Here is a 26,653-nt window from a genome sequence, read left to right on the forward strand (position 1 = left end):
AACTCCTCTTCCTTGCCCAGACCTGTTTCATCATCTCAAATTCTTTGTACAGGTAGTCATCGCTTAACAACCATTCATTTAGTAGTTATGCTCAGTCCCCAAAGTTACAGCTGTTGCAGCACCCCTGCAGTCACATGATCAAAATTCAGGCACTTGGCAGCCCATCCACACTTACAACCACAGGGGCACTTCAACTCATACTTCCTCATACTCTGTGGGAGGGATCCTCTGTGCAGGGTGGGGGTCCAGGGCGCCCTATTACTTTCTCCATTTGGGCTGTGTGGTTGCCTCTCAAGTAGGAGAATAGCCACTGGCACTGACCAATAATGCGGGGGGCAGGGGGCGGGGAGGATAGGATGGGGGGAGGATAACATTTACTGACACTGACCACCAATGCAGGGTGGGGTTTATGTTGGTTAAAATTGTTCTTTATTTTAATTATTGTATTGTTTTTTTCCTGTTTTTTTTTTTTGTACTACAAATAAAATATGTGCAGTGTGCATAAGAATTCATTCATGTTTTTTTCAAACTATTACTGTGAGCCACCTAGAGTCACCCGTTGGGGGAGATAGGCAGCATGCAAGCTTAAAAATAAATAAATAAATAAACAAACAAACAGTCCGCCCCCCCCAACATTCTGAGGGACTGTGAACTGGCCTCCTGTTTAAAAAGTTTGAGGACCCCTGCTTTACATGATATGTGCATGTAGCCACTGAGGTTTATACATCATGGTGATGACAGTTGTTTATTTATGTAGCATCTTACCAGACTGTTACACTCCCTAAGGACTCCTGTCACATTGGGCAAGCCAAGCCAACTTTGTGTATGAATCCAGCCAACAACCTAGAAAAATCCATCTCTAACATAACTGACTCCAAGCTTACATGGTTTCTTACAGACATGTTCTCTGATGTGGTCTGTTCACTTCTGAGCACCAAACTTGGAAAGGAAGAAGATTTAAGATAAGACAAAAGAAAATGCTTCACACAGCACATAATTAATCCATGGAAGTCCTTACCACAAGACATGGTAACAGAGATACTAATGTGGACATCTTTAAAACTGGACTATACAACTTTATGGAGGACAAATGGTTCAAATACTATTTGTCCTAAGAATCAATGTTGCCTCTAAGTTGGAGACAGCATGCCTCCAAGGGAACGATGGGAGAAGGAGGAGAGCATGCCCCCATCTCCTGCTTATAAACACCACAGAGGAACTAAGAACTAAGACAGGTTTTGGCCTGATCCAATCTTGCTCTTCTTAGGTTCCTGTGCCTTGGTTGTCAAGTCTTCATTGCAGAAATGCAGAAAGTACCAACAAAGAGTTTTGTTATGGAAAGTATAGAAAACAAGTATTTCAAGGACTTGATGGAACTGGATATATTTATCCTGGGGAACAAGAATGGGGGTGGGGAGTAAGACAACTTCAGACAAGGGTTATCCTTTACCATACGACCTAGTTGTGTCTTCTGCTGCCCCCAAATGCAAGATGCATTCTAAAAGGCTTAAACAGAAAGTGTAGATTTCAGCTGGATGTCAGGAGAAAGTTTAACAGGACTTTTTAATAGTTTTAATAGTAACACAATGACTAATATTTTTTTTCAAGCAGAGACAGAACCATCATCCATGATAGATGCTGTTGCCCTAAGCTTCCTGCATCAAGCAGAGATTAGCTTACCAGATTTAAGGCAATCCCTTTTCCACCTCTTTATTGATTCAAAAACATCAGAGCATGGGACAATACCGGACTAATGACTGGCATGATTTAAATCCAAACTGGATGCCTGAAAAACTCCAGATGTCTGACTGGACATGTCCCAACAGCCTAATATCAATCTGACTAATGCAGGATGACTGTAATTCAGTAAAAAAATCAAGTAAACTAATTGCCACTTCTCTGCTCATTATACATGTCTGAAAACGTACAGCTCTGAAAGTCTTCCACTCTCCGAGCATTAACAGAAGATCTAACCAAATTCTTGGACCATTAGCTATAGCCAAGACAGCCTATTATCCTGGGTATTGCAGCTCTTAGGTAACAATGCGAGAAAGGAACAGCTGCTTAGCTAGTTCCAAATCTCCGTTTCCTAATCCTACCCCTTTCTTAGATGGCTGTTCAATAATCAGGTCAGTTATCTGTTTACTGGTTCAGGCTTGGGCTGCTGAACTTGTAAAATTCAAGTGAAGTCCAAGAGGTCTCCTCAAGCCTCTCTGTGGATGGACTGCCCTCCAGTTTACAATCCACCTCGCAGCCAAGCACCCTCCCTGGGCAATTTCAAGCTCTGCTCCAGAAGTAAAAGTTCTTCTCTTGTCTCATAATGCTTTGCTAAGTGAAACAGCGAGGTGTAAATCTGAGGCTTCTCACTTACCCAAGTATAGCAAATCCCACTGCAACGTAACCAGCTATTTTAAAAGCCTAAAAAACATGCAAATCTAATCCCAAAAATCATTTGGTTGGCTCTAAATCCTCAGAAAGCGCAGTGGAGGCATTACAGCGAATAAATGCCAATTTGCCAGCTGCCAAAATTCTTGGCTTGGCAAATCCCATTAAAAAGAGCTCATGCCTATGTATTTGTGTACACACCCACACCCACAACTGAGTGAGTGATAATGTAAGTTTCAAATCGTTAATGTAAAGCAAATTAAAGAACCACATCAAAGGCAGTATACAGTCTGTTTTTCAAACATTTCTGATCTAATTTATTCTAGCGAAAGATGAACAACTTGGTAAATATCTCAATAGACACTTTAAAAAACCTCACTTCCTTAAATTTCTGGTCCTTATGATTTGGGGCAAGCTGGAAAAAAGCAAGGGGGCAACCCACTTAAAATGCTCAGTAAGAATTGATACTGACATTGGATGAGCACCACCTTTACCACATGCCCAGCAGGAGCTTTCTGATCCTATGAAGGAGGTCATGGCTTGGTATTACTGGATCACAGAGATGAGATAATAAAGCTAAGAAAGAGAGAACTGAACTGCTTGTTTAAACTAAGTATGTCATTAATGCAGTGTTTCATATATAATTCAGGTATGCCTTCTATTCTCCTTACAGAGACCAACCATTTGACCTAATTGATCAAAGTCATGTCTGAGCTAGCATCTGAATCCAAGAACTTCCAAATGGTAGCTTTCAAAATTCAACTAATATTATCTGTCTCTATCTAACTTCCACTTGGAACACTGGGCCAACTTTTAAAGGTCTGCTCTAGGACTTCTGCCAGGGTTGGGTTGGGTTGGGTTGGGTTGGGTTGGGTTGGGTTGGGTTGGGAAGGGAAGGGAAGGGAAGGGAAGGGAAGGGAAGGGAAGGGAAGGGAAGGGAAGGGAAGGGAGTTGGATTACAGCAAGGTCAACCTCATCAGCAGTTGCCACCTAAAGCCCTCCAGATGCACTTTTTTGCTTGCTCTCAAAATTCCAAGCAAGCATGGCTATAAGCAATGTTGATAATTATGGGAATGGTCATCCAGCAAATTGGAATATGGTAGTTACTAATGGAGGGAGGGAGGGAGGGAAGGAAGGAAGGAAGGAAGGAAGGAAGGAAGGAAGGAAGGAAGGAAGGAAGGAAGGAAGGAAGGAAGGAAAATTTTCTTTATTAGCTCTTGATGTTAGTTGAACTTTACATCTCTCTTCAAACACAGAAATGTTCCCTAACAGTGTAAACAAACTGAAGAGCTTATTTTACATAAAGCTCCTGGTGACTAACCTAGGCGTGGTACTCAAATATAAAAAAAAAAAAACCCAAAAAATCAATCCATTTCCTCTTCATTTTCATCTCTGCCAACAGGCTGCCCCTGGAAATGGAGCTGCCTTTGTGGGACAGGGTTAGCTAGTGAACTGGCTTTGAGGGAAACAGCAAGGAGAATAAAGCATGTAGTTTTGGGACCTTTTGGCTGGAAAGAAAGAAAGAAAGAAAGAAAGAAAGAAAGAAAGAAAGAAAGAAAGAAAGAAAGAAAGAAAGAAAGAAAGAAAGAAAGAAAGAAAGAAAGAAAGAAAGAAAGAAAGAAAGAAAGAAAGAAAGCATGTAAGCATGTAGTACTCAAGCCTCAGCAAAGGAATCTGCTTCTCGAATTGGGGGTGGGAAAGGGAAACCCAGTCATCTCACATAACACACTTGGTTGTTGCTGTCCACTCTGAATCTGCCCAGTGATGATAAGCTTTGCAGGCAAGCTTAAGAAGTTATCTACAACCCCTTCACCAACACTTTAAAACTCTGTACATATTAGTAGTACCTGACCCTCTAGAAAAATGGCATTTGTATGTGTGTGTGTGCGTGCATGCACGTGCCCATGTGTTAGGTTTTTAAACCCTTAGTGATAACCTTTTTGCAGAAAAGAAGTGAAAATGACAGTGGGTGAAGCAATGATTAAAGATGGGCAAGGCTGTTGATTCTCTTCTACAGACTATACCAGTGTTTCTCAACTTTGGCAGTTTGAAGATGTGTGGACTTCAAGTCCACACATCTTAAATGGCTCAGGTTGAAAAACACTAATGTAGATAAAGCGTCTTTCAAGGGAACTCAACTTCAAGAGAACTCAACTCCCATAGACTTCCCAGATGAGGCCACATCATTTTCTTGATTGCCACTGCTTTCCTTTGAGATGTTTCTTCAACTTCACGGTCTCATCTACAGCCTTGGGATTTCCCATTCAGCTACTAACTGGAACCAAACCTGCTTAGACTTTTGAGATCCACCAAGACTGGTTAGGTGCATACTGGTGGTAAACTACAACCAACAAAACCAGTAGCCCTGGATGGATTTAGATGCCTTTGCTAAGAGATGAAACCAAAGCACTGCCAGGCCAATAAGGTACAAAACTTTCTTTGCTATTGTTCTCATCAACATATTACCTCCTTTCTCATTTGGAAGGAGTCTGGCCGAGAGCGCAACTAATAATTTATTAAACTTGTATGCCACCCAGCTCCCAATGACTCTGGGCAGTTCACAACAAAGAAATCACAATAAAATCAATAAAAGATGGCAAGCGTGACAGACCAGACGGATGAAGTGAGGGATCTCACTTTCCCTCAGCAAAGATCTGGGGGAAGAGCCAGGTCTTCACTGCTCTTCTGAACTACATCCCAAAGACTGCAAATAATGGAAGTCTACTTTGCTGCTAGGCACTGGATACTAAACAATTACATCATATTAACCCAACAGGAAGACAAGTATATTCTCCCCAGATAATTGTGGATGAGGGAGGGGGGAAAGGGTAGAAATGCAAATGACTGTTCACCTGGTGAAGGTTGACCCTTTCTGTAAAGACTAAACAGATGTCTTCTCCCTTTTCTTTCCTCCCCTGTTCAGTTACCCCTTCTCCTCCTATCATCTCCACTGTTTGCCCCTCCTACCCTGTAACTCACCTTAATCCATTTTTTCCTTCTTCTTCATTGCTCCTGCAGGAAAGAGGAATGGGTGTGTGTTCGTACATGTGTAGTGTCCTTCTGTATTGTGCAGATGGTTTATGAACATAAGGATAGTTAGTATATGCAGATGAGAGATCAATTGATTTTATACACTGAGTACCTTATTTTACAGGCAATTAATTTTAATTAGTAGTTTTTAGTACAATATTTATCACAGCCCTGCCCAGCCCTGCATACACATACATATACATATACATACACATACACACACACACACACACACACATATGCATATACATATGCATTAATAAATGTGTCACCTGTATATATTTATTCTGAGAAGAGGGAGATCTCCAAGATTGGTTTCAGGTGGAAGTTGCCATCCTAGGTAGGACATTCAAGCTTGATTTGCTACATGGCAGGAACATATAAACAAATGCAAATAACTCCATACTACCCCTGGTTTGTTGATCACTATTTACAAACCAGGAACTTTGGTTTGTTCCCCTCTGCACAAAGCTAGTCAGAAGCTACAGTCTTGTGTAAGATTCTGTTTTGTTTGGAGAAGACTCAGAATTCTTGGCTCCTGGGAAGATCCTGCAACCCTCCAGATATTGCTGAATGATACATCTCAGTGGCCATGTTGTCTAGAGTTACTGAAAGTTGTAGTTTAGCAATATCTAGAAGTCCATAGATGTGTTCACCTTTGCTGAAAATAAATGGATATCCTCTGAATATCCCCATGCACACCACATGCTTTGCAGGCAACTTGCTGGTTCCCATACACCCTATTTATCCAGATTTTATCACGCTGGGGCAGCCTATTAACTGCAATCTGGAACTCCCTTATTCTTTGAATAATTAATTGCTTGGCTTGATCATATCCTAATGATATTAAGAATAGGGGAGAGAGCCCACATGAAGTCAACTCAGGGTCTACCGCCTGCTTCCAAGGTGAAGAAAAGTTGTAAATTAGAACTAGAGGGGCCCATCCAACTGGGAAGAATTGGATATCCGAGATGCCATACAATTCCAAACAGCTGCTCCGCAATGTGATAGCTGTGTACAGATGACGTCACAATAAATTCTAGGGGCCAAGGCCTTTTTATATTATCAAAAGATCTGTACATTAGACAAGTTCAAAAATGCCTCTCCGTCGAGGCCATCCAGTTTTCAAATAGCTGTTCTGGCATTATGCTCAAGAAAGGTTATTTAACCAAAGCAAAATCAACAATCCACATTACATAAGCAAAATATATGTAACTGGGGGTACTTATGAAAGATAATTCCAAGGTGCCAGTTTGTGCAAATAGTCCACTCAAAGCTATTCAAGTTACATACACTTAATCCTATTTTTGACACGACTTTAGAGTCTATTCATCTGGCTGGGTCTTTTTTTCAATGGGGTTTGGAGTTTTGTTTCTGATTTTTGTTTCCTGGCACCTCAAAGGGACATTTCAAAACACACTACAATGTAAAGTCGGAAGGTTAAGGCAAAGCAAGAAGATCTTGTTCAACCAAGAGATAAACATCTCTTCGGGAATATGAATTCACTGTTTAAAATGAAAAAAAAAAATAGCAATGAGGACATGGCTATCCTCTTAGAAAGATAAATGTAACACCTAAAAGGCACAAATTAGTCCTGAATTTACACATGAGCAACACACCTACTTCTTAATTTACACCAACAAAAATCTCATAACAGTTTGTCAATAGAATACAAGAAAATTCAATGATACTATAATGCACTAAAATCTGTTTTCTTGCCCTTTAAAGAGACACAACTGGTGAGTAGATTTATAGAATCCTGGTAAAGTCTATTGGACCTTTTTTCCATTACTGTATTCCTTTTTTTATACTTATTATACCGTATTGTTTTTTTCTATTTCGTTTGGTTTTATTGCACACTGCCCAGAGTCAGTTTGGAGTCAGGCAGTGCCTAAATTGAATAAATTAAATTAAATTGTTCTGTTCCGAATTAAACACTAGTAACACAGTGTGGAATTAATAGCTGATTTACTGCTCAAAAAAATATCAAAAGAGCATTTGACAAAACCAAGAGATTTCTGCTATTAGCAAGGTAGAAAAAATACCCCGAAAGTAGCGATGGAAGATTCCCAGAAAAATTTCAACTGGAATGTTTCCTTATGCAAATACGCAAAGGATAATTTCCATCAGAAAGAAGTCAACTTGCATCAAAACATTTTTCCTTTGCAAAATTATTAGATGCCAACTCTCATCACTTATTTCAAATTTGGAACAGCTCTATAAGATCCATTTTGAGCTTGAAATTCTTCCAGAACAATCCAGCCAATTCAAATGCAAGACATGTGTTTCACTCTTGACAATGCTTCAAAATGAAAACAAGGGGTGTTTTATATGCAAGATGGTTCACATTTGAAACATCTCACACACCAGCCGCACAGATCTTTTAAAAATCAGGCTGCAAGACATCATGGCCGAGGCACATCTTGCAAGATTTTAAAAAAAGCAATTTGGTACCGTGTACATTTAAGCCAACATTATTGCATGGAGTCCACCAGCATTGAGTCCCTAATTATCAGAGCCCAGATGCAGTGGTGGGACACGTTGTCAGAATGGATGACCACCATATGCCTCACCCGTTGCTCTATAGTGTACTGGAGTCTGGGAAGAGACCTCGAGGTCAACCACACAAGCGTTACAATGACACTGTGAAAGAAACCCTACGCCACCGTGACATCCAGCCAAGAGAACTAAAAGCTGCAGCTGCTGACAGAGTCCTGTGCTATGAAGCCTCCACCAGCTTTGAAGACAGGTGCCATCAAAAACTGACAGAAAACTGTGAGTGGTGTCACAGAACAACACCCACAGTTATTACAACAATGGACTTCCAGTGCCCCATTGTGCTAGACTCTGCGTTTCCAGACTGGGACAGCAGAGCCACCTCCGTGTCCACAGATGAACTGCACAACAGTGTTTCTTCTTCAAACCTGAAGGACTCCCACATACAAACTCTGGAGTAACAAGCCAATGGTCTGGATTCTGACCTATAAAACAGTGATTCTTAATTGATGTGATGCATATCACAGGTCGGATTCAGGAGTAGACTAAGTGGGACACAGAGAAAGTCACTGAAATATTAATTTATGCTTTAAAACTTACCATAAATGATAAACAACAGAACTGCAGGGAGAGGGGTGGAATGACAAGACGTATATGACATTGTCATGCAAAGGCCATGACTTATATATTTGCATCAGATTTCAGGACATAAATACATACTAGTAGCGTTTGCACAATGGTGTCACTACTGTGGGTTGACATTCTGACTTGTCTGCATTCTGCTATGGACTCCAGGGAAAATGCCCGTAATCGTATAAATGTCCTTCTTCTAAAAAATGGGCATTTTACTTTAATCATACAGGGACCCAGTTCGTGAACAGAGTGATGGTTGGGACTTACGATTTCAAAGCCCACACATTTGAAGATGTGTGAACAGAGTGATGGATGGGACTTACGATTTGAAAATCCACACACTTGAAGATGTGTGGACTTCAACTTCCAGAATCCCCCAGCCAGCATGGCTGGCTGGGGGATTCTGGGAGTTGAAGTCCACACATCTTCAAGTGGCCACAGTTGAGAAACACTGCTTTAGAGGGTATTCAAAAGAGCAGTACTACATGTTAGTTTACTGAATTTTTTTTATGGACCAAATGATTTTATATCACTTTTCTTGTGACTTTATCAACTATATTTGGCTTTTTGCCATTTTTATCTGAACAGTATTGCCATTTCAAAGAAGAACTGCCCCAAACAGCTGCGATCCACAGCTCTCGGTTTATCAGTAACATCTCCCCTCCATCTATGATGCCTACTCATAACCATTTAGGTACCGCTTGAAGACAATACCACACTCACACTGTTCTTGATAGCAGCACCTAAATTAAGAGTACATAATGGCTTGGCAATGCAGGATGTTTCATCTTCCCCCCTCTCCCCACCACGCTTCACTCTAAAATGGCTCCCGCTTTAATAACTAAAACCCAAGTAGGTGGCAATGATGGTTTTGTTCCCAAAAAACACAACAAACTTCAGCCCAAGTGTTAAATCAGAGAAGCCTCCAAGAGGTGAAGAATTCCAAAACTGGTCAGCAAGGAAGAAGGATTAAGATCGTTTTTACATCTTCATTTGGTTTGAAAATGTGGGCTGTCTAACGTTTGGCAGAGCCAAACACAAATGGAAATCAAACACCTCCCCTCTGATTACTCCAGGAGAGTAATTCGAAATAAAGGGAAAAAAATTCAAAAGAGAATTCTGAAAGTTACATTTATTTTTACACCAACATATTGCAGTGTTGATGGAACTAGAGAACAAAATTAAAAGTATCACCCCAAAAAAGGGTACCCCATCTTCACAAAATATTTATCCTGAAAGATGGCAAGTGCTTTCAATCCCATACAAGCCATACAATATTGGGGGGGGGGGGGGCACGGGGGCACAAAGAAATTCTCCTCTTCGCTGCCCAAAGCGAACTGTTACAAACATGCATAACCTGCTGACCCCAGGTGCCCCCAAGACCCCATCTGTGGTTCCCCCAATATCTATATTTAGCAAACGGGCTAAATCCTGGTTGTGCAATTTTGCAACGATGTTATGGTTGCAAGTGGAAGCAGTTTGCCTCTGAAAGGTCTCCTACTCCCACTCTGGAAAAATTGGAAATATGACCCTTCTGCTGACATCACAGCATCATGGGAGGTCAAGAGGCTTAGCTGCAACCCTCAACCCAACAAAGACCATTTACCATGTCTCTCTTCTTTCATTTGCCTCTTGGTCTTCTAAATAAAAAGCAAGTTGGGAGCTCTTACACCATCTGATTTCACACGTGTCTGGATTTTAATCACTACGTTTTAGTACAGACCTTGTCACCTTTCTCACGCAGCTCTCCTGGCAGCCAGGACACAAGGTACGGCCCCCCTCCACCCCCACTACTCCAAGACTGAGAAGAGGGAGAGTTCATTAAATGCTCCGTGATAGGAAATCTCATCCGGGAAACAAAACGACCACAACCAACAAGCAGAAGCAAAAACACAGAACTGATAATGAGTTTGGAGTAATCATATAACTGGGCAAAGGATGTCTTTTGACTTCCTAGTCCCAATTTTTTTCCCCGCAACCAGTGATGGGAATTGCACATAATCATTCCAAAGAGGCTTGCCAGCAAACATTACATTGCACATACTCAGCATTTCTGGATCCACTCACACAGACACACACGCCACAAATTGTGCAAGCCGCTGGCAACTCATGCAGCAAAAAGTGAATGTTTTCCTTAACGAAATTAACCCAATCTGCTCCCGCCCTCGTGGCTCCCTCTGCTGAACGATGCTCGCCTCTGAATTGGGGCACGTCTAGAGCGCTGTGGCTGTTGGTTTACACTTCTCATTTTTTACGAGTTACGTCTGTAGACCTCAACAGTCTGCCCTGGAGGGGTGGTAGAGTGGAGACATGTTTGCATAATCTTCAAAGGGAGGGGGGAAAAGATTCAATTCCAAAGCGCAACCAAGTTGGATTTCCCCCAAAGGGTGGATACACTGAGATGGAAAAAAAATCCATCACACTGAATGATAAAGACGGACGCTGAGAAATTCCACTTCAGGTATTCCAGTTACAAAACGCCACCCTCGATTACAGCTGGGGTGGCCTCAAATGAATGACTTTCTTTGCTACCGTGATTATAAAGCATTTTTACCAGGAAGATGATGGCTGCCGAGGCAGGCCTTCGGATGCAAGTCAAGACTTTTTCCTCTTACAGTTTATTTAATTCCAGAAAGGGAGCGGGAGGGAAGACAACAGAGAGATGAAACCGGATATGCTACTTTCATCTCTCATCCTGGACCTTGAAGAAATACCCTTGGGAAGTTTCAAACCAAACTATGCAGTTCAAACGTTGTGTTTCATAATAAGGATCAGGTTTACATTCAGTGGTTTGCACAGTATTACCAGGGGATCTCGGAGAATAAGTGAAAGAATATCAAGCTTCCAAATACCTGGTGTTTTATTTTTTTTTTCAAAGCGGATAGATTTCTTTAAAAAACAGCAGCTGGGATCTACCTGGTATGGAAATCCTGCATACATCTTCCTTAACTGTGGTTTAGCATGAAGTGTGGATCTGGCCAACAGGGGTCAAAGTACAGTAGCATGTTGCTATACAGATAGTCCCCAGTGTAAAACAAGCTCCATTCCCAAGGTCTGTCCTTAAGTCGAATCTGTACGTAAGTCAGAACAGTATTATTGCATAATACTGAGTAAGTAGTATTGTGTAATGAACTCGAGCCATTTTGTATTTAACTCAAATTTTGCTACAAGAGGTTCCGTTCTTAACTATGGGTTGTCCATAAATCGGGCATTCTTAACCCAGGGACTACCTGTATTCAAGCCAATCAATTAGTCACTCCTTTAGGATATATAATCTCCTTCGAGTTGAATGGTAACTCTACGGACATACCCATGTAGATTCCAAGCAACAATACCAAGATGTTTTGCCAATGTCTTATCTGTCTAACTTACAGTTCTTGGATTCACTGGTGGAAACCATCCAAGTATTAAGCTAGGCCAAACCTGCTTAGCTTATGAACTCAAAGTCAGCCAAATGCTGAAGGTCCACCATGTCATTTCCCATTTCCCCTAATTTTGAGAGCTTTAGCAAATTTGGGGTTCTGCTGATATCTCTTAAGACATGGAGATATTGATCAGGCTGCCTAAGTGTCAGCATCCATACTTGGAAATCAGAAATAGAAGGAATATACCAAATTCTGCCCTGTAATTCTTCATTGCCAAGGGAAAATGGTAATGGTGTGTACTTCGCTTTGGGGGGAAATTGACCAGGAGTTCATCTCATCTAAAACACTGACCCCAACCACGGAACAGAGTTTCAAAAAAGCAATACTTTAGCAGATGCACCCAGAGTGTGTTCAGGACATATCACTAAGCATCTGCATTGCACGCCCAAGTGTTCAAAGCCCTGGCCATATCCAAGAGTCTCCTGCACCATTCCCAGGGGTGCTAAAACACTCTTCAGACATGCTAGACTGTCCATACTGGAATGTAAAGTCTAGCCTGGTGCCTATCAGATTTCCTGCCCCACCAGATTTTTCACATCTTAAATATATACATATATATATATGTATGTGTATTTTTAAGAATTGGGAAGTTAGCATACTGCAGAACAAAGCAATTTTCCATTGTCATCATAGGTAAATAAGTTCTCAGTATTCCAAAAGTGCCTACCACATCTAAAAGGCTGATGATTCCTGACACACATTATATTACTGTGATGTAATATTCTCCAGCATTACTCTCTTAATGAGGAAGGAGAACTGGCTTAACAAGTTTATAGCAAAATAAAGACGCGTTGCAGACATTTCCTGACTCATAGTATAGGCAATTACTGCTTTAATCTTAGGAAAACTATCTGAAACAGCATTATTATATATAGTTTTCCCAACTGCCTTTTAGTAGGAGATTCCAAACGCTACAGTCAATATTTATGTCAGCAGCTCTTTTTTCTGCAAGATTCAACCTAAGCACCCTGTTTTCGCTGAAATAAAAACGCTAATAATTTATGCAAGGCAACTGTGCAAGTTTGACCTTCCTGCTTTTTGAAAAAGCATTTTAAGTTGCCTTATTGAAGCATCCAGACTATTTAGCAAGTCACGGTGAAGTAAACTTTACTGGAAAATGAGCGAAGCATGAAACGAAAGTTCACTTCCCTCCTTTGGTGATATAACAGATGGACACGTGCATCCTGAAGCCAAGCAGCACTGTGAGTGTTCACCCTGTGAGTGTTTTAGCAGTCTCTACTAAATAGCCAGGGAATACATTAAGCCACACTTTTAATATAACCTAGGAAACAAAACAAACCCCACCCAGGTTGCATTCCAGGTACAAGGGTGTCATTTAAGCCAGGCCTTCAGGCCCCACACTTAGAAGATTAGGACATCTCTTGCCTAAGTCACAGACGCATGGCATGCTAACACTGATCGCACAGGTAACCTGGGCTATTCCCAGTGCCAAATCAGCTCATTATTTATTAGAGTTTCTGGTCTACTTGGAGTTGCACACAATAAATCACAAGGGATTTTCATAAAGTAAAATCTCCACGTCAAGCTCAACTTCTCCTCCATGTACTTTAATTATGAGACAGAACTGGTTTATAATTCCTTGTGGCTTTTTTCCAAAACTTTCTGGTCTGGTCTTCAGCCCTGGAATTCTTCTGGTGCTTTCCTATCCCAATACTAGCTAGGTCTGACCCTGCTTAGCTTTTCAAGAGCTGCTAAGATGGGTAGGTAAACTGGTCTACTTGGGGTGATTTACAATTAATTTCACAGGACCCTGCTAACCGAGTGTTGAACAGCAACAAGATGGTTTGTGGTTGTTAAAAAAAAGTTTCCAAAGCAGGATAGCTGACATTTTAAGATCTTAAAAGAAAACCTGTGGATGCTGATTTGAAAAACTGCAATTTCAAATTCTGGTAAACAAAAAATGTATTGAGGATGTGCTTAGAAGCAGCTGGAACTTTACTTTAAATACACTGTTCTCAAAGTATTAGTTTGTACCCAGTCCGAGTAAGTACATTGCAAGGTTAGTAAAAATTACTGAGCTGAAGCCTGGAGGTTGGTTATCTAGCCTCAGATCTAAAACCAGGCTGAAATGGCAATCGTTATCATCAAATACTGCCGTTATTATAAATAGTATAATAGTGACTATAAAACATTGTAGTTGGCCTCTAACTGATAGACATTGCAGATACAGCTGCAGTCGTAAAATAAATAAATAAAATAAAGCTAAACAGTCATTTCTCATATGTAAGCTATCGCAGGAGGACCACAGGCTAATAAAAAGATTGTTGCAAGAATCCCTGCTATAATTGCTTGAAGGTCACAGTGAGATCCCTATGGTTGTGTCCATGTTTTGGACAATTTTTTTTTTTTTGGAATAAGTCATAAAAGTTGGATCATTGATGTGCTAAGCCATCTTCAATTCTGGGAGTTGAAGTCCACACCTCTTAAAGTTGCCAAGGTTGAGAAACACTGGGCTAAGCTGTAAACCATGGCTTACCAAACACAGTGGCTGGGCTCCAAAACCAAAACCAAATACACAGCATTATGGCTTAGCGCTGTCCACGTGGACCCAGCCTAATCTGCCTTGTGGGTTAACCATAAAGATAAAATGGAAGACGATTCGATATATCTCTCCAAGCTCTTAGAAGGAACAGTCCTGTTTCAAGAACACTGAGCTGTAATCGTCACTGGTTCTGAGCAAATTCCATTAATCTAATCTTCCCACACCAGGTATCCTCCAGATAAGTTCTACTTCAACCCCAATACTTTGCCATGCTGGTTGGGGATAATGGGAGTTGATGCTCAACTCACCCAGAATGAACTAAGTCAGAGAAAGCTGATCTAGTAACAGTGATCTTTTTTACAACATAAGCAAATCAGTTGCCAAAGCAAACAGCACACCGAACTCAATTCCAACTAGAAAGTAAGTTCAGGTAGAAAATGTTAGGTACAAAAACTACAGGAAAGGCAGAGGTCAAGGGTGATGGTACGTGATGAACATACATACATACATACATAATGAATGCCTGCAGAATGCGGTGTTAAAATGTTGTTTAGAAGACACACCATACAGAAAATATGAATTGCCAATTACACTTATTTGACCACAGAGAAATTCTATGGTGGAAACTGATTGGAAAAACCACCCAAGCAGCTTTATCATTTTAAGTGAATGGCAGGGTAGGTCATCAGTGATGAAAACAGGAGAGACCAGGCCCCAGTTCACCACGTCAAATCAAGGACCTCTGGCTTCATAAAACTAAAGACACGGCTTCTTATGGGTGGAGGAGAGGACAGAGAAGAAAGGTGGATTCAACATAACCTTATGTAAAAGTAATGTGTGCAAGGTATTTTTCAGCCTAGCCTTGTTCCCTACATGCTACTCCAGGCCTCCCCCACAACAATAACCACCACCTTAGGCAAAACTAGTGCAACATATAGATCACCCCTTCTCACATTCTGTTGTCTTCTTCTGTAGAACATCTGGATTTATGGACACCTTGCAGATATAGATCTTTTTATTTTTACTTGCAGACCTCACCCTGCCACAACATCCAACCTAAGGCCCAGTGGAGAACAAATATCTCCTAAACTACCCCTCCCAGTATCCCTCAATACTGGTCACGCTGCCTAAGGCTGCTGGGGGTTGTACTTCAGCAGCATCTGGAGAACCAGGGGTTCTTACCTCTTGTAAAGGAGTATGGAGGTAGCCTTGAAGCAGGAATGCTAGAACTGTTAAGTAAATGTTCACTTCCCCCTGGGAAGGAAGAGCGGGTGAGAAAGAAACTCAAGATAACCCTGCCCTATTTTCTAATTTTTCTGCCCCATCTTGAGTCTGTTGCTTATCCGAGTATCCAAAGGAAAGTTTTGACAGGGTTTCAAGATTGTGTTACTATATTAATGCCTGCATTAATAAAGTAGAATTTCAGTCACCCTTGCACTGTCTATTTCCTGACCTGCCCTAACTCAAAGGGCTGATCCCTCTGGAACTCATGCCAATAGTGTAGTTGTATTCAAACATAACACTCAGGAATAAATAAGGAATAAATAAGCATGCTATTGTGCACTGCCCAACCATTTCTACTTGTCTCATCTTGCAAACATGCCCAAGTACATTTTAATTATCTGAAAATATTTCTATGCAGCTATTCTCCAAAAAATCTCTAGATCACTGTAGGGCCAAACCACATCCCAAGCTGAGGGCAGCCACAGAAAATGCTCAGCCAGACACACCAATATAGCACTTCATCTCTCAGAGATTTTGAGGTTCAGGTGCAGAGAGAGAAATACCTTTCGTAAGCTGCCCAGGTTCATTTAAGCGCACAGCATATACATTTGCATATACGATAAAATTTAAAAATACATACTGACACATCAAGGTATTTCCTTTTGGAATAAGCAATATTATGCAAAGTGAACACGAGGAAAAAATCAGTAAGCCAAATAAATTAAAGTAACATGAGCTAAAACCATTTTCACTTATTTCAACCAATATTAAATCCTGACAACAGATCCCATGCTTCTCGCAAACCTTTCTACCAGCCCTGGCACGTCTTAAAAGTTCTCCATCTTTTTTTCCCAACTAAACTAAACCATCCCCTTGCCTCTAGTTTCTACATTTAACTTACAATCCATTCACTCCATTTTGCTGTCAAACACAACCACCTTGGTCTTCGATATGTTAATTTTCAAATTCCCTCCTTACGGTATCATACAATCCAACTAATATTCCCCACAAAACGTTCAACAACAGGGAATTATCTGCGTACAAAAATGTGCCTAGATTCCCATCCCCAATCCACATATTCCTAATGTCACCCCAAGCATTCCTATAGATTTATGCAAAAATACTTAAACAACTATACAGACATTACACAGCCCGGTCTTATTCCTTATTTAACAAGAACCATTTGCTACACATTCCATTTACGGTAGACTCATACCTGTTTTGCATCCATCAGACACGATTCTTATCACGCTTAGAAAGCAGACTTTGACTCCATACTCACGTGAAAAACATTTCAGACTACTGTACAAGCCGATTCAGTTTACCACATGCTTTTTCTAAATCAACAAACAGTATACTTTTTTCACATTTCACATTCGTGCCCTTCTCAATGACCTACTGAAGAGCAAAAATCTAGGTTGTATACCCTGTGATCAGGCCAAAGCTTCACTGAACTTCCTACATTTTTGTCATTGTCACCTCATATAGTCTTCTGATCGGAATCTAGACCAATGTTCCTCAACCTTGGCCACATTAAGATGTGTGGACTTCAACTCCCAGAATTCCCCAGCCAGCCTTGCTTGCTGGCTGGGGAATTCTGGGAGTTGAAGTCCGCACATCTTAACGTGGCCAAGGTTGAGAAATACTGATCTAGCCTATCATATTCCCACTTAGTAAATTAATCCCCTTGTAATTTTTGCCTCCAGTCACGTTACTTTCCCTTTCTATAGGACACCAATAACAGCATTTTTCCATTTGGCAGGCACAGATGCAGTCTTCACAAGGATGTTAAACAAGTCACACAACCGCTCCATGAACAACCTGCATCCTTATTTTAACATTTCTCCAGTTAGGCCTGTCGGAAAGAGTCTCTCTGTGTGAGATGGGCAGCTCTATAAATGTGACAAATAAATAAATAAATACTCCTGCAGCCTCAACGTCTTTCAACATTCCCAAAGCGCTTCGTTTTCATGGCCTCGTTCTTGGATGCTTACACTTACAGCATTTGTTTCAATCGCCCTGTCTGACATACTCTTGTTTCCACACCAATCTCTAACTTACTCCATCCAGCTCTTTAACATCTTTGTTAGCTCCAAATCATTTAATCGCTTTGATTTTTAATTCCTTTCACTCTGCTGGAAGATCCACTTTTAGCCCTCTTTGCCCACTTTCATGCTTTATCTTCATCAAAATTGTGTATTTTCTCTTCCATCTTTACCATTTCTGCTCTTTGACTTATTCTTTGGAGATGTTTTCTTTTCTCTATACACATTATCCAATACCATTATTTTTCACAGAAATCGTTCTCTTATATGCATGTTTTCTCATCCATACTTCCTTTCTATCATCATTTTTCATACCACTGTATTGTTTTTACTTGCTTCTAAACAGCTTCCACATCCTCTCACGTTCAGGGGGCGGGGGGGAATTAATCTATTTTCTAACAATTTTTTCATACAGGAGCTGTTCTACTTTCACTCCAGGTTCTTTCTTTTCTTCCATGTCCATTTTTTACCAAGATCCATCTTGACTACTCAATAACGTCAGCCCCCTACAGAGAATCTCTTCTTATCCTTGTGGCTCTCACAAGTTCTCTCAATCTTGCACCATGAATGATCAAATCAGTCATGGTTTTTCACCAATTCTTTTTGGATGTGTACTCATTAACAGACTTAAGCTTAAATCATGCATCAAAACAGTCTTTTTCCTAAGCAAATACTCACCAAACAATCGTATGCTCATTCATACTTGGTTCTATGAATCACCTTGTCACTGTTTCTGTACCAATCCATTCAGGTCACTTAACAGAAATTGCCCGGTTCACATTCATTCAGAATCATCCCTGGTTCTTCCAGTATCATCATTCACCAGAGCAGTGTTTCTCAATCTTGGCAGCTTTCAGATGTGTGGACTCCAACTCCCAGAATTCCCCAGCCAGCTAGCTAGCTGGCTGGGGAATTCTGGGAGCTGGAATCCACACACCTGAAAGCTGCCAAGATTGAGAAACACTGCACTAGAGCATAACATATAACTATCGTCAATCTAAGGACTCCTACTTTCATACCCAGTAACAAGCTAACTGATATTAATTCAAACTTTCCAACATTCATTTTAGCGCTTTCATTCATACTTAAATTCATTCATAGTTAAATTATTCTTACTTCCCTACTTATGTAGGGAACATTTACTTCTTCTACTTATGGAGTAGAATTCATCAATCCTACTCCATAAGATCTGACCACCTTCTTATATCCTTCCCATGTCACTTCGTTTTACAGACACACTACATATCCATTTTTCTTCCCTTCCTTTCCTTTGTTAATTCCTGCTCTTTACCATTCACTCCTCTTCCCAGGTCGCAATCTTCCATATCCAATGGTCATCAGCCAACCTTCCACCACCCATCGTGGCTTCTTCAACAGAGATTTTCACATAACACGGTTGAGTAAGATAGGAAAAAGGTAGACCAGGTGATGGACCTTAACCATATCTGTGCCACATGCAGCATTTCTTGCTGATGTTAAAGACAGTGCTGGCCAGTTTTGCCACACTTTGACCAGCATGTCACATGTGAAACTGAAGCCCAAGTTTCCTTCATCCTGTGCAAAGTAGGATCTCTAATATAAACACTATCTTCCGCAACCCACTAACTGGGAAATACATGAAGTACGCTAACATACATACATACATACATATATATATATATACACATACATACATACATACATACATATATATATATATATATATATATATATTCCTCATTTAGGGACCACAATTGGGGCCGGTAACTCGGTTGTTAAGCAAAGCAGTCAGTAAGTGAAAAATCGCATGAACACCATTATGCTTACAATCTTACTTCAGCTTTCCTTTGCTTTACAGACCTGCAAAGATTGTAAATGTTGGCATTAGTTGTGAAGTTACTTTTCCATCACCACTGTAACTGCAAACGGTCACTAAACAAGGTGGTCATTAAGCGAGGACTATCTGTATAAGGTTGCATCTACCTGCCCCATCAGGTCTGGCAGGAGAAGCATGTTAAGGGTCCATCCGTTAAGGAATGTCATCTGATGGGACCCAGGAGGAGAGCCTTTTCTGCTGTGGCACCCGGCCTTTGGAACATCATCCCCCCACCCCAGGTTAGATTAGCTCCAACCCTGTTGGCCTTCTGGAAGACTCTTAATTCATGGTCTTTTCATCGTGCCTGGGGGTCTGGTGGTGGTATCAAGCCTGCTGGCTGGTTGCATTGTTAATAATTTATTGTACTCTCCCACAAATTAGTTGTATTGTTTTAATTATTTTAATAGTTCTTATTTTATTTTTATTTCTAATTATTGTTGTTTTAATTATGTAGCCACCCAGAGTCACTTAGGTGAGATGGGCGACGATATAAACTGAATAAAATATATAAATATATAAATAAAAGGACAACAAGCGATGCCCAGAGAAGAGAAGAAAAACATAAGCTAGCATGTAAAGAAGGCCCAAAGACATCAACTGCAGTTGGAAGGCTAGTCAAACTATAGCCATACTAACTTTTTAAAGGGGGGTGCTATTATTTTGCTTTAATTTTATTGTTGTCAAACCTGAAAGAACAAACAAAATGTTCTTAAGTAGCCACAAGATGTAAGACCAGCATACTAGAAAGAAAACATGTAAACCAACTTTATTCCAACCCACCCCATATTCTTAAAATGATATATAGAAATGAAGGCAAATAAAATCACGTCAAACACTATTTTTTGGAAAACAGTGTCTCCGCTCTTGACAGATAGATTTCTGTGTTCCAAATTAGCAGATACATCATTTTTAGACGATTAGCTTGTGTTTATTATTTAGAATAACTATTTTCTTGGATCGATTCTAGATGGCCACAGATAAAGGCCAGAGCTGTCTACCGAAACCTGACCTAAGCGTTGTTAAAATTTGTTGCAATTTTAAATATTATTGTTTTGCAATAAGAGTTAAATAGTTGTTTTTACAATTGCGTTTATTATAAAACTGAACAGAATAAATAAATTTGCAAATGGGTCGTGCCTGTTGACAATTAAGGTACTTATTGGGTTAGTCACTGTAATAAAGTTAATGTTATACAAATATTTTTTGCCCCAGTTCCACTGACAATTTTTTTTCTACCTACCAAACAACCATTCAAACCGCCATCAAACGTTTGCAAATATCTGTGCAAATATGCAGCTGGAAATTGTAATGCACGTAGACAGAAAGAGAATTTCCCCAAGCTCAGGTCGCTTTTCTACGTTTTACAGATCTCTAATCTGTTAAGCCTGCCTAATCACCATATTGGAAAAATTAAAGGGTATGCTTAAAATGGTTTATGTTGTTTTGTGAGCCATTTGGCAATGCTCCCTCAAAGCAAAGGATTTAGTTTTCAAGAAAACCATTTAAATTTGTTAGTAGGGGAGAAAGCGAATACTATCAATCTTTGAAAGTTGCCCAATTTTGCAAACGTTGTTTACAGTATTCTGGTTCATTTACCTATTTCACCTCCCTTTAGGACATATACTTGGCTAGAATTAGATGGCACACTGATCGATCTATCTATCTATCGATCGTATTTATATAGTCGCCTGTCTCACACAAGGTGACTGGGCAGCGTACAACAATTTAAAAAAATAAACACATAGAAACAACTACATATAAAAAACAGTAACAATACACAAAACAGGAGGGGACATGTTTTTACTGTTTTTTATACATAGTTGTTTTTATGTATTTATTTTATTAATAATTTTATTAATAAATTATTATTATTAATAATTAAAATAATAACATAATTATTTTATTAAAACAGGAGGGGATTTATTGTGAGAGCAAAACTCCTAGCCACCCCACACTCTTACACACTTTGGTCTACCTTTCTTCTTTTGCACAGCTACATACAATTTCATTTGCGCAGCTACATACAATTTTATTCTCCATTCTGGATTTACCAGTTACTGCATCATCTGACCCCTAAAGTGTGATTAATCCTCCCAATGGTTTTCCAGAATAAGCCCATCTTCTACCCATAATCTAGAGTTAGCTGGTTTCAAACCAGTCATGGTTAAAATTATGCTGGCCTGGGAGGGAATCAAAAATGGGAGCAAAATTTCAAAATCTCAACAAAGGGCCAGGAAGTCAGTTAAGCTAATTCCGGGGTTATGCCAACACCAAATCTCATGCTCTATCATCATTCAGTTTTTTCAGACTTGCCTGTGACAACTAACACGAAATTCTTTTACCTAATGCAGCAATCTGGTTTGTACAGTGCAAAGCATGGGTTGTTCCATAATAGTTTATTAATGTAATGGTATGTGGGAATGACCTTGGGAGACAGACAGAAGAGCCACAGACAACAGTCCGATAAGAGGCAGGTGAGCCCAAAGATGCAATGGGGACATGGTAAACATCTCAGAAGCTTCCTTGTTTCTTGGACTGTAAAGATGGTGGTGGTGGGGAGAGATGGGCTTTCAGACTTGCAAGATTCCATTAACGTAACCATACAATAACATTAGAGCTAGTACATCTGGGTATGCTGTTTGTTTAAGACTACCTCGCAAGGCTAACCATACACCACAATTAGGAGGGTTCACACAATACACTTGATCCCAAACCAACCAAGCATGACTTAGCTCATAGGGGGACAAGACTTCAGCCACTCGGCGGTGAAAAAAAGACCCTCAGCACATGCTCAACAGTACAGTTGATGCACAAAATCACTTTTTCTACTCACGCTGCTGCCCCAAGTTCGTGGTGGCACTCCAGGGCTCTCTCACTTCCTGTTCAGCTGGTCACCCTGAAAAGACTGTAATGGTGCCAACAATTTCAACAACAAAGCAGAACCCTCACTTGTTCGCCAATATGCCCCTCTCACCACAAAAGGAGTTCCACAGGCTTAATCCACCTTGCAAACAGGGTTCCAGCAGGTTCACTACCCAGCTGAACAAGCTTCCTTTTTAATGTGATACGAGAAGAGAGAAACAGGCTCTTCCTGTTAACAGGAGAAACTGCAGTGAGGATAGAAAGGGACTCTGACCTCCAAGCAAGACTGCACATTTAATATGCCACCTGCTTCTCCAAATTGAGAAGGGAGGGCAGAGCACAGAATTACTGCCCCCCCCCAAATCAGGAACAAACTCCAAGAGGTATCTGGGGTCATGTCATTAAAACATGCCAAAGAGTCCTAAACCTTTGCAGCTGAGCCCAACCCTTGGAAATATGTCCCCAGTTTGAATCAACAGCAGGAAGAATCCAGATAGGATTCCAAGGAAAGCATTGTGAATGCAGAATTCAACCACACCAAAGTCATGTAACCTGTTTTTATATGGAGGGCACAACTGCTTCAGGCACATCCATGTGTCTTGTAGCACAGTGACTAATGTGGCTAATGTGTAGGGCAGTGTTTTTCAACCTTGGCAACTTTAAGACATGTGGACTTCAACTCCCAGAATTCCCCAGCCAGCTTCATGTGGACTCCAATTCTGGAAGTCGAAGTCCACACATCTTAAAGTTGCCAAGGTTGAAACACACTGGTATAGGGAATTCACCCTGTTGCAAAAGACAACCCAGTAACAACGTGCTTTAACAGCTTCTCCAGAATTAGAATTAGGTGGTACGATAAAAGAATTCTTGAAGCCAGAGTTGAAATTCACACCACTGGATTCATCACGCACTCACACAGCACAGCCAAGGGAAGGGGGGGGGGAAGAAAGAAGACATCTGTTTCCTGCTTTTATCCCTGTCCTGAACTGCAGGTGAAATCCAGCTGCAAAGCTCAGGGCATTTCCTGATGCAACTTAGCAGCACATTGCCACATTTTTCTTAATGAAAGTTGTAGTACCAGACCCACACCCACGGCCTTATCAGACTCAGAGCTTTTGCCCATCAATACAGGGTAATTCCGTAGCAGAAGCCACGCTGCTTCTCACGCTAAAGTTTACTGGAGGAGTTATGGCAGTTAACCGTCACTGTCGCAAAAGTTCAACTAGGTGAAGAAAAAATGGATTTTTAGGAAACACGAGCTTCCTTTTCTTTGATGCTAAGCAACTCAGCTTAAGTTAAGCAATACAGAAATCTACCCAATTTTGCTCAGCTGGAGTTGGCTGGTTGCAAACAGTAAAGTTATTTACTTACTCTGTGGGGTATCTTTTCACATGTTTGGGCTGAGAGTCCTGAAAGATATCTGACTGTATCACATCACCTTTCCCCAACCTGATGCTCTACAGACGGGTTGGGACTGCACTTAACAGAATTCACCATGCAGCAACTTGGAGTTGTATTCTCAGCCCATCTGCGTTTTATTCAAAAAGAAAATACCTTTGTGGGGTGTAGAGCCATAAACGCTTGCTTGGGAATAAGCCTCAGTGAATCAACCTGCTCAAGATTATCCTAAAACACACACACATAAGTGTACGGGGTCAAGAAATAAAATAACACAGCCCACAACCTTCAGCAATATTTTGAAAAAAGACTTGGTACCAGATGAGTAAAATGGTCTACAGCTAGTCCCTGGGTTAAGAATGCCCGGTTTAAGGATGACCCATAGCTAAGAAAGGAGCCTTTTGTAGCAAAATGTGAGCTAAATACACAATAATCCAAGTTAAATACACAATATTCAAGTTAATTACACAATACTACTTATACAATACTACTTATTACTTATAATACTGTTCCAGCTTACATACAAATTCAGCTTAAGGACAGACCTTGGGAACGGAACTTGTTCTTAAACTGGGGGCTACCTGTATGTAGAAATACGGGGGGGGGGGGACATGTGTGTGTGTGGCCACATCCTTATTGGAACTGACAAGGTAGGAAAGATGAGTAAACACTTTGTGCCACCAGAAAGGAGATCACCTCCAATTAAGAGGAGGAGGATGGTCAGGAATCTATGATCACACACTATTATTCCAGATTTTAGACTCTGTTCAACATGTACTTACTACTCAGTGACATCTATATGAGGTGTTCTAGGTACTGTCCCAGCTCTTTACAAATCTACTACAGCTGCAGGTTAAAGTGGGAGTATTTGCTAGCCTTTTAATGAGGTTAATTCTTAATTCAGGGGATTAATGATGCCCAATTAATTAGGCTGATTCTGATGCTCCTCCTCCACACGCTGGTCAAGGATTTACTGTGTGACCAGCCAGCATCTCAAGTGTGTTTCTATCCAGACGAAGGGCTCCTCCAGATTATGATCCAACTCTTCCTCCCTCTGACCAAGAAAGGCCAGCAACGCATCACGCAAAACCCTGGAGGGCTGCAGAGTACCTGCCACATCTGGAAATACCCCAAATCCCAAGCCCATAATGAGCAATAAGTGTAACTATCATACCATTCCAAGGTACAGGGCCAACCTGGGTACCTTGTCCAAGGACAGAGGCACCTGTGAGCAGACCCCCAAGGCGAAGCTGCTTTGCTGACAGTAACAAACGCCAGGGAAGTAGCTCAAAAGGTCTCTTCTCCGGACCCGGCCTGAAGCAGATCGGAAATTACCCAAAGATGGCTTGTCCCAAAACAAGTTGCCGTGGTGGTTTTGCAACCGCTAGCTGCAAGGGTTTGAAGAAAGCCGTTGCACAGACCCCGGTTTTTTAAAGTTATATTTTACAGCAACCCACACTCTTGAACTTCGTTCTTGCACCCTGGCAGGAATGCAAAAGGGGAAGCACAGGACTGGTGCAAGAACTGGGGGGGGGGGCGGAGGGGGGAGTGCCCAGGGACGCGTCCCTCTCCCCAGCCAAACGCAGCGGCTCCTGGCCGCGCCGGGCAAGGTGGCCTCCTCCGGCTGGAGCGATGGGAGTGGTGGTCCCGCAGGATCCGGGGGCAGGGAGCCCGAAGCAGGGGAGGCTCCCCTGCGCCAGGCGGGGACGGCCGGCCGGCCCGCGCGCCCGACCTCCCCTCCGCCGGCCGCCGACCCACCTTGACGGAGTCCACGGGATACATGACCGTGTGCTCCAAGATGCCGGCCACCGCCCCGGCCGTCATGTGCGTGTAGAGGGAGGCGCTCGTGGGCAGGCTCTCGTAGTCCTCCTCGCCGAGACCCTCGACGTCCATCAGGAGCCCCGCCGCGGCGGACGACGCGGGGCTGCCCGGCGTCGCTGTCGCCGCCGCCGCCGCCTGGCCGCCGCTGCCGCCGGTGCCGCCGCCGCCGCCGTTCCTGCCCGCGACGCCGCAGCTCAGTTCCATCCGCGCGCAAACAAGGAGTGCGGCCGCTGCGGGAGGGGAGGGAGGGAAGAGGGAGGGGGAGGGAGGGAAGGAGGAGACGGGGGGAGAAAGTTCACTTCGGAAAGTAACGCTCCCCCCGCCCCCGGCACGCCCTCCCCGCTCGCCAGCCGCCGGCCAATGGCGGGGCGCAAGAGCGCAGCGCCCGGCGCGCCATTGGCACAGGCGCGCCACCTTCCTGGCAGCCGCGGGTGGCGCTTGGGCTGGAGGTGGAGGTGACTTACAGTCCTGCCAGCAAATCCCGGGCGAGGCAAAGGGCCGTGCTTGCGCCCGCGAGGCGGGGTCCGGGCCTGCGCCTTGCCCTCGCTTCCACCCGCCGGGGAGGCGGCCCCGCGCGAGCGCCGGACGAGCGGGGCGGGGGGGGAGTGAGGGACCGGGCGAGTGGGCGGCCGAGGGCGGCGGCGGGTCGGGGCGCGGTGGCATCACGCTTGGCGCAAAGGAAGCGCCACGGAGGTCTCAGCGGATGAGCGGGGGGGAGGCGGCGGGCGGGGGAGTCGAGGCATGCACACGTCCTGCCGGCCTGCAACGCCCGGTTGGGATTACGGGGCCGGGAATTTCCCTGGCGGCTGCACCGTCGGGAACCACTAGGTCCCGCTCTGCTTTTCTACCGTGGGTTAGCCTGGCCAAGCAAGATAAAATAAAGAGGCGTTTCAGTCCAAATCGAATTGGAGGGCGAACGATGGAACGGAGGCACTGAAATAATCGTGCGCACAGATCCCGCTCACAGGCAGGCGTC

At 42.3% G+C, this 26,653-nt stretch overlaps 1 protein-coding gene across 1 annotated transcript in view; it reads right to left on the bottom strand.

Moving 5' to 3' along the window:
- The window catches only part of SLC25A37 (solute carrier family 25 member 37), a 42,189-nt gene extending 16,130 nt beyond the window's left edge, over positions 1–26,059 (bottom strand). Inside the window, exon 1 of the mRNA XM_007426016.4 lies at positions 25,615–26,059. Within this exon, the coding sequence (XP_007426078.3) occupies positions 25,615–25,881 (267 nt within the window). The 5' untranslated portion in view covers positions 25,882–26,059. The remainder of the gene's footprint in view (positions 1–25,614) is intronic.
- Between the last annotated feature and the right edge of the window lie 594 nt (positions 26,060–26,653).

This window comes from Python bivittatus, unplaced genomic scaffold (assembly GCF_059951505.1).
Source record: "Python bivittatus isolate LINGU-HERP-01145 unplaced genomic scaffold, Pbiv_v1 ctg000680_np1212, whole genome shotgun sequence".
Lineage (NCBI taxonomy): Eukaryota > Metazoa > Chordata > Lepidosauria > Squamata > Pythonidae > Python > Python bivittatus.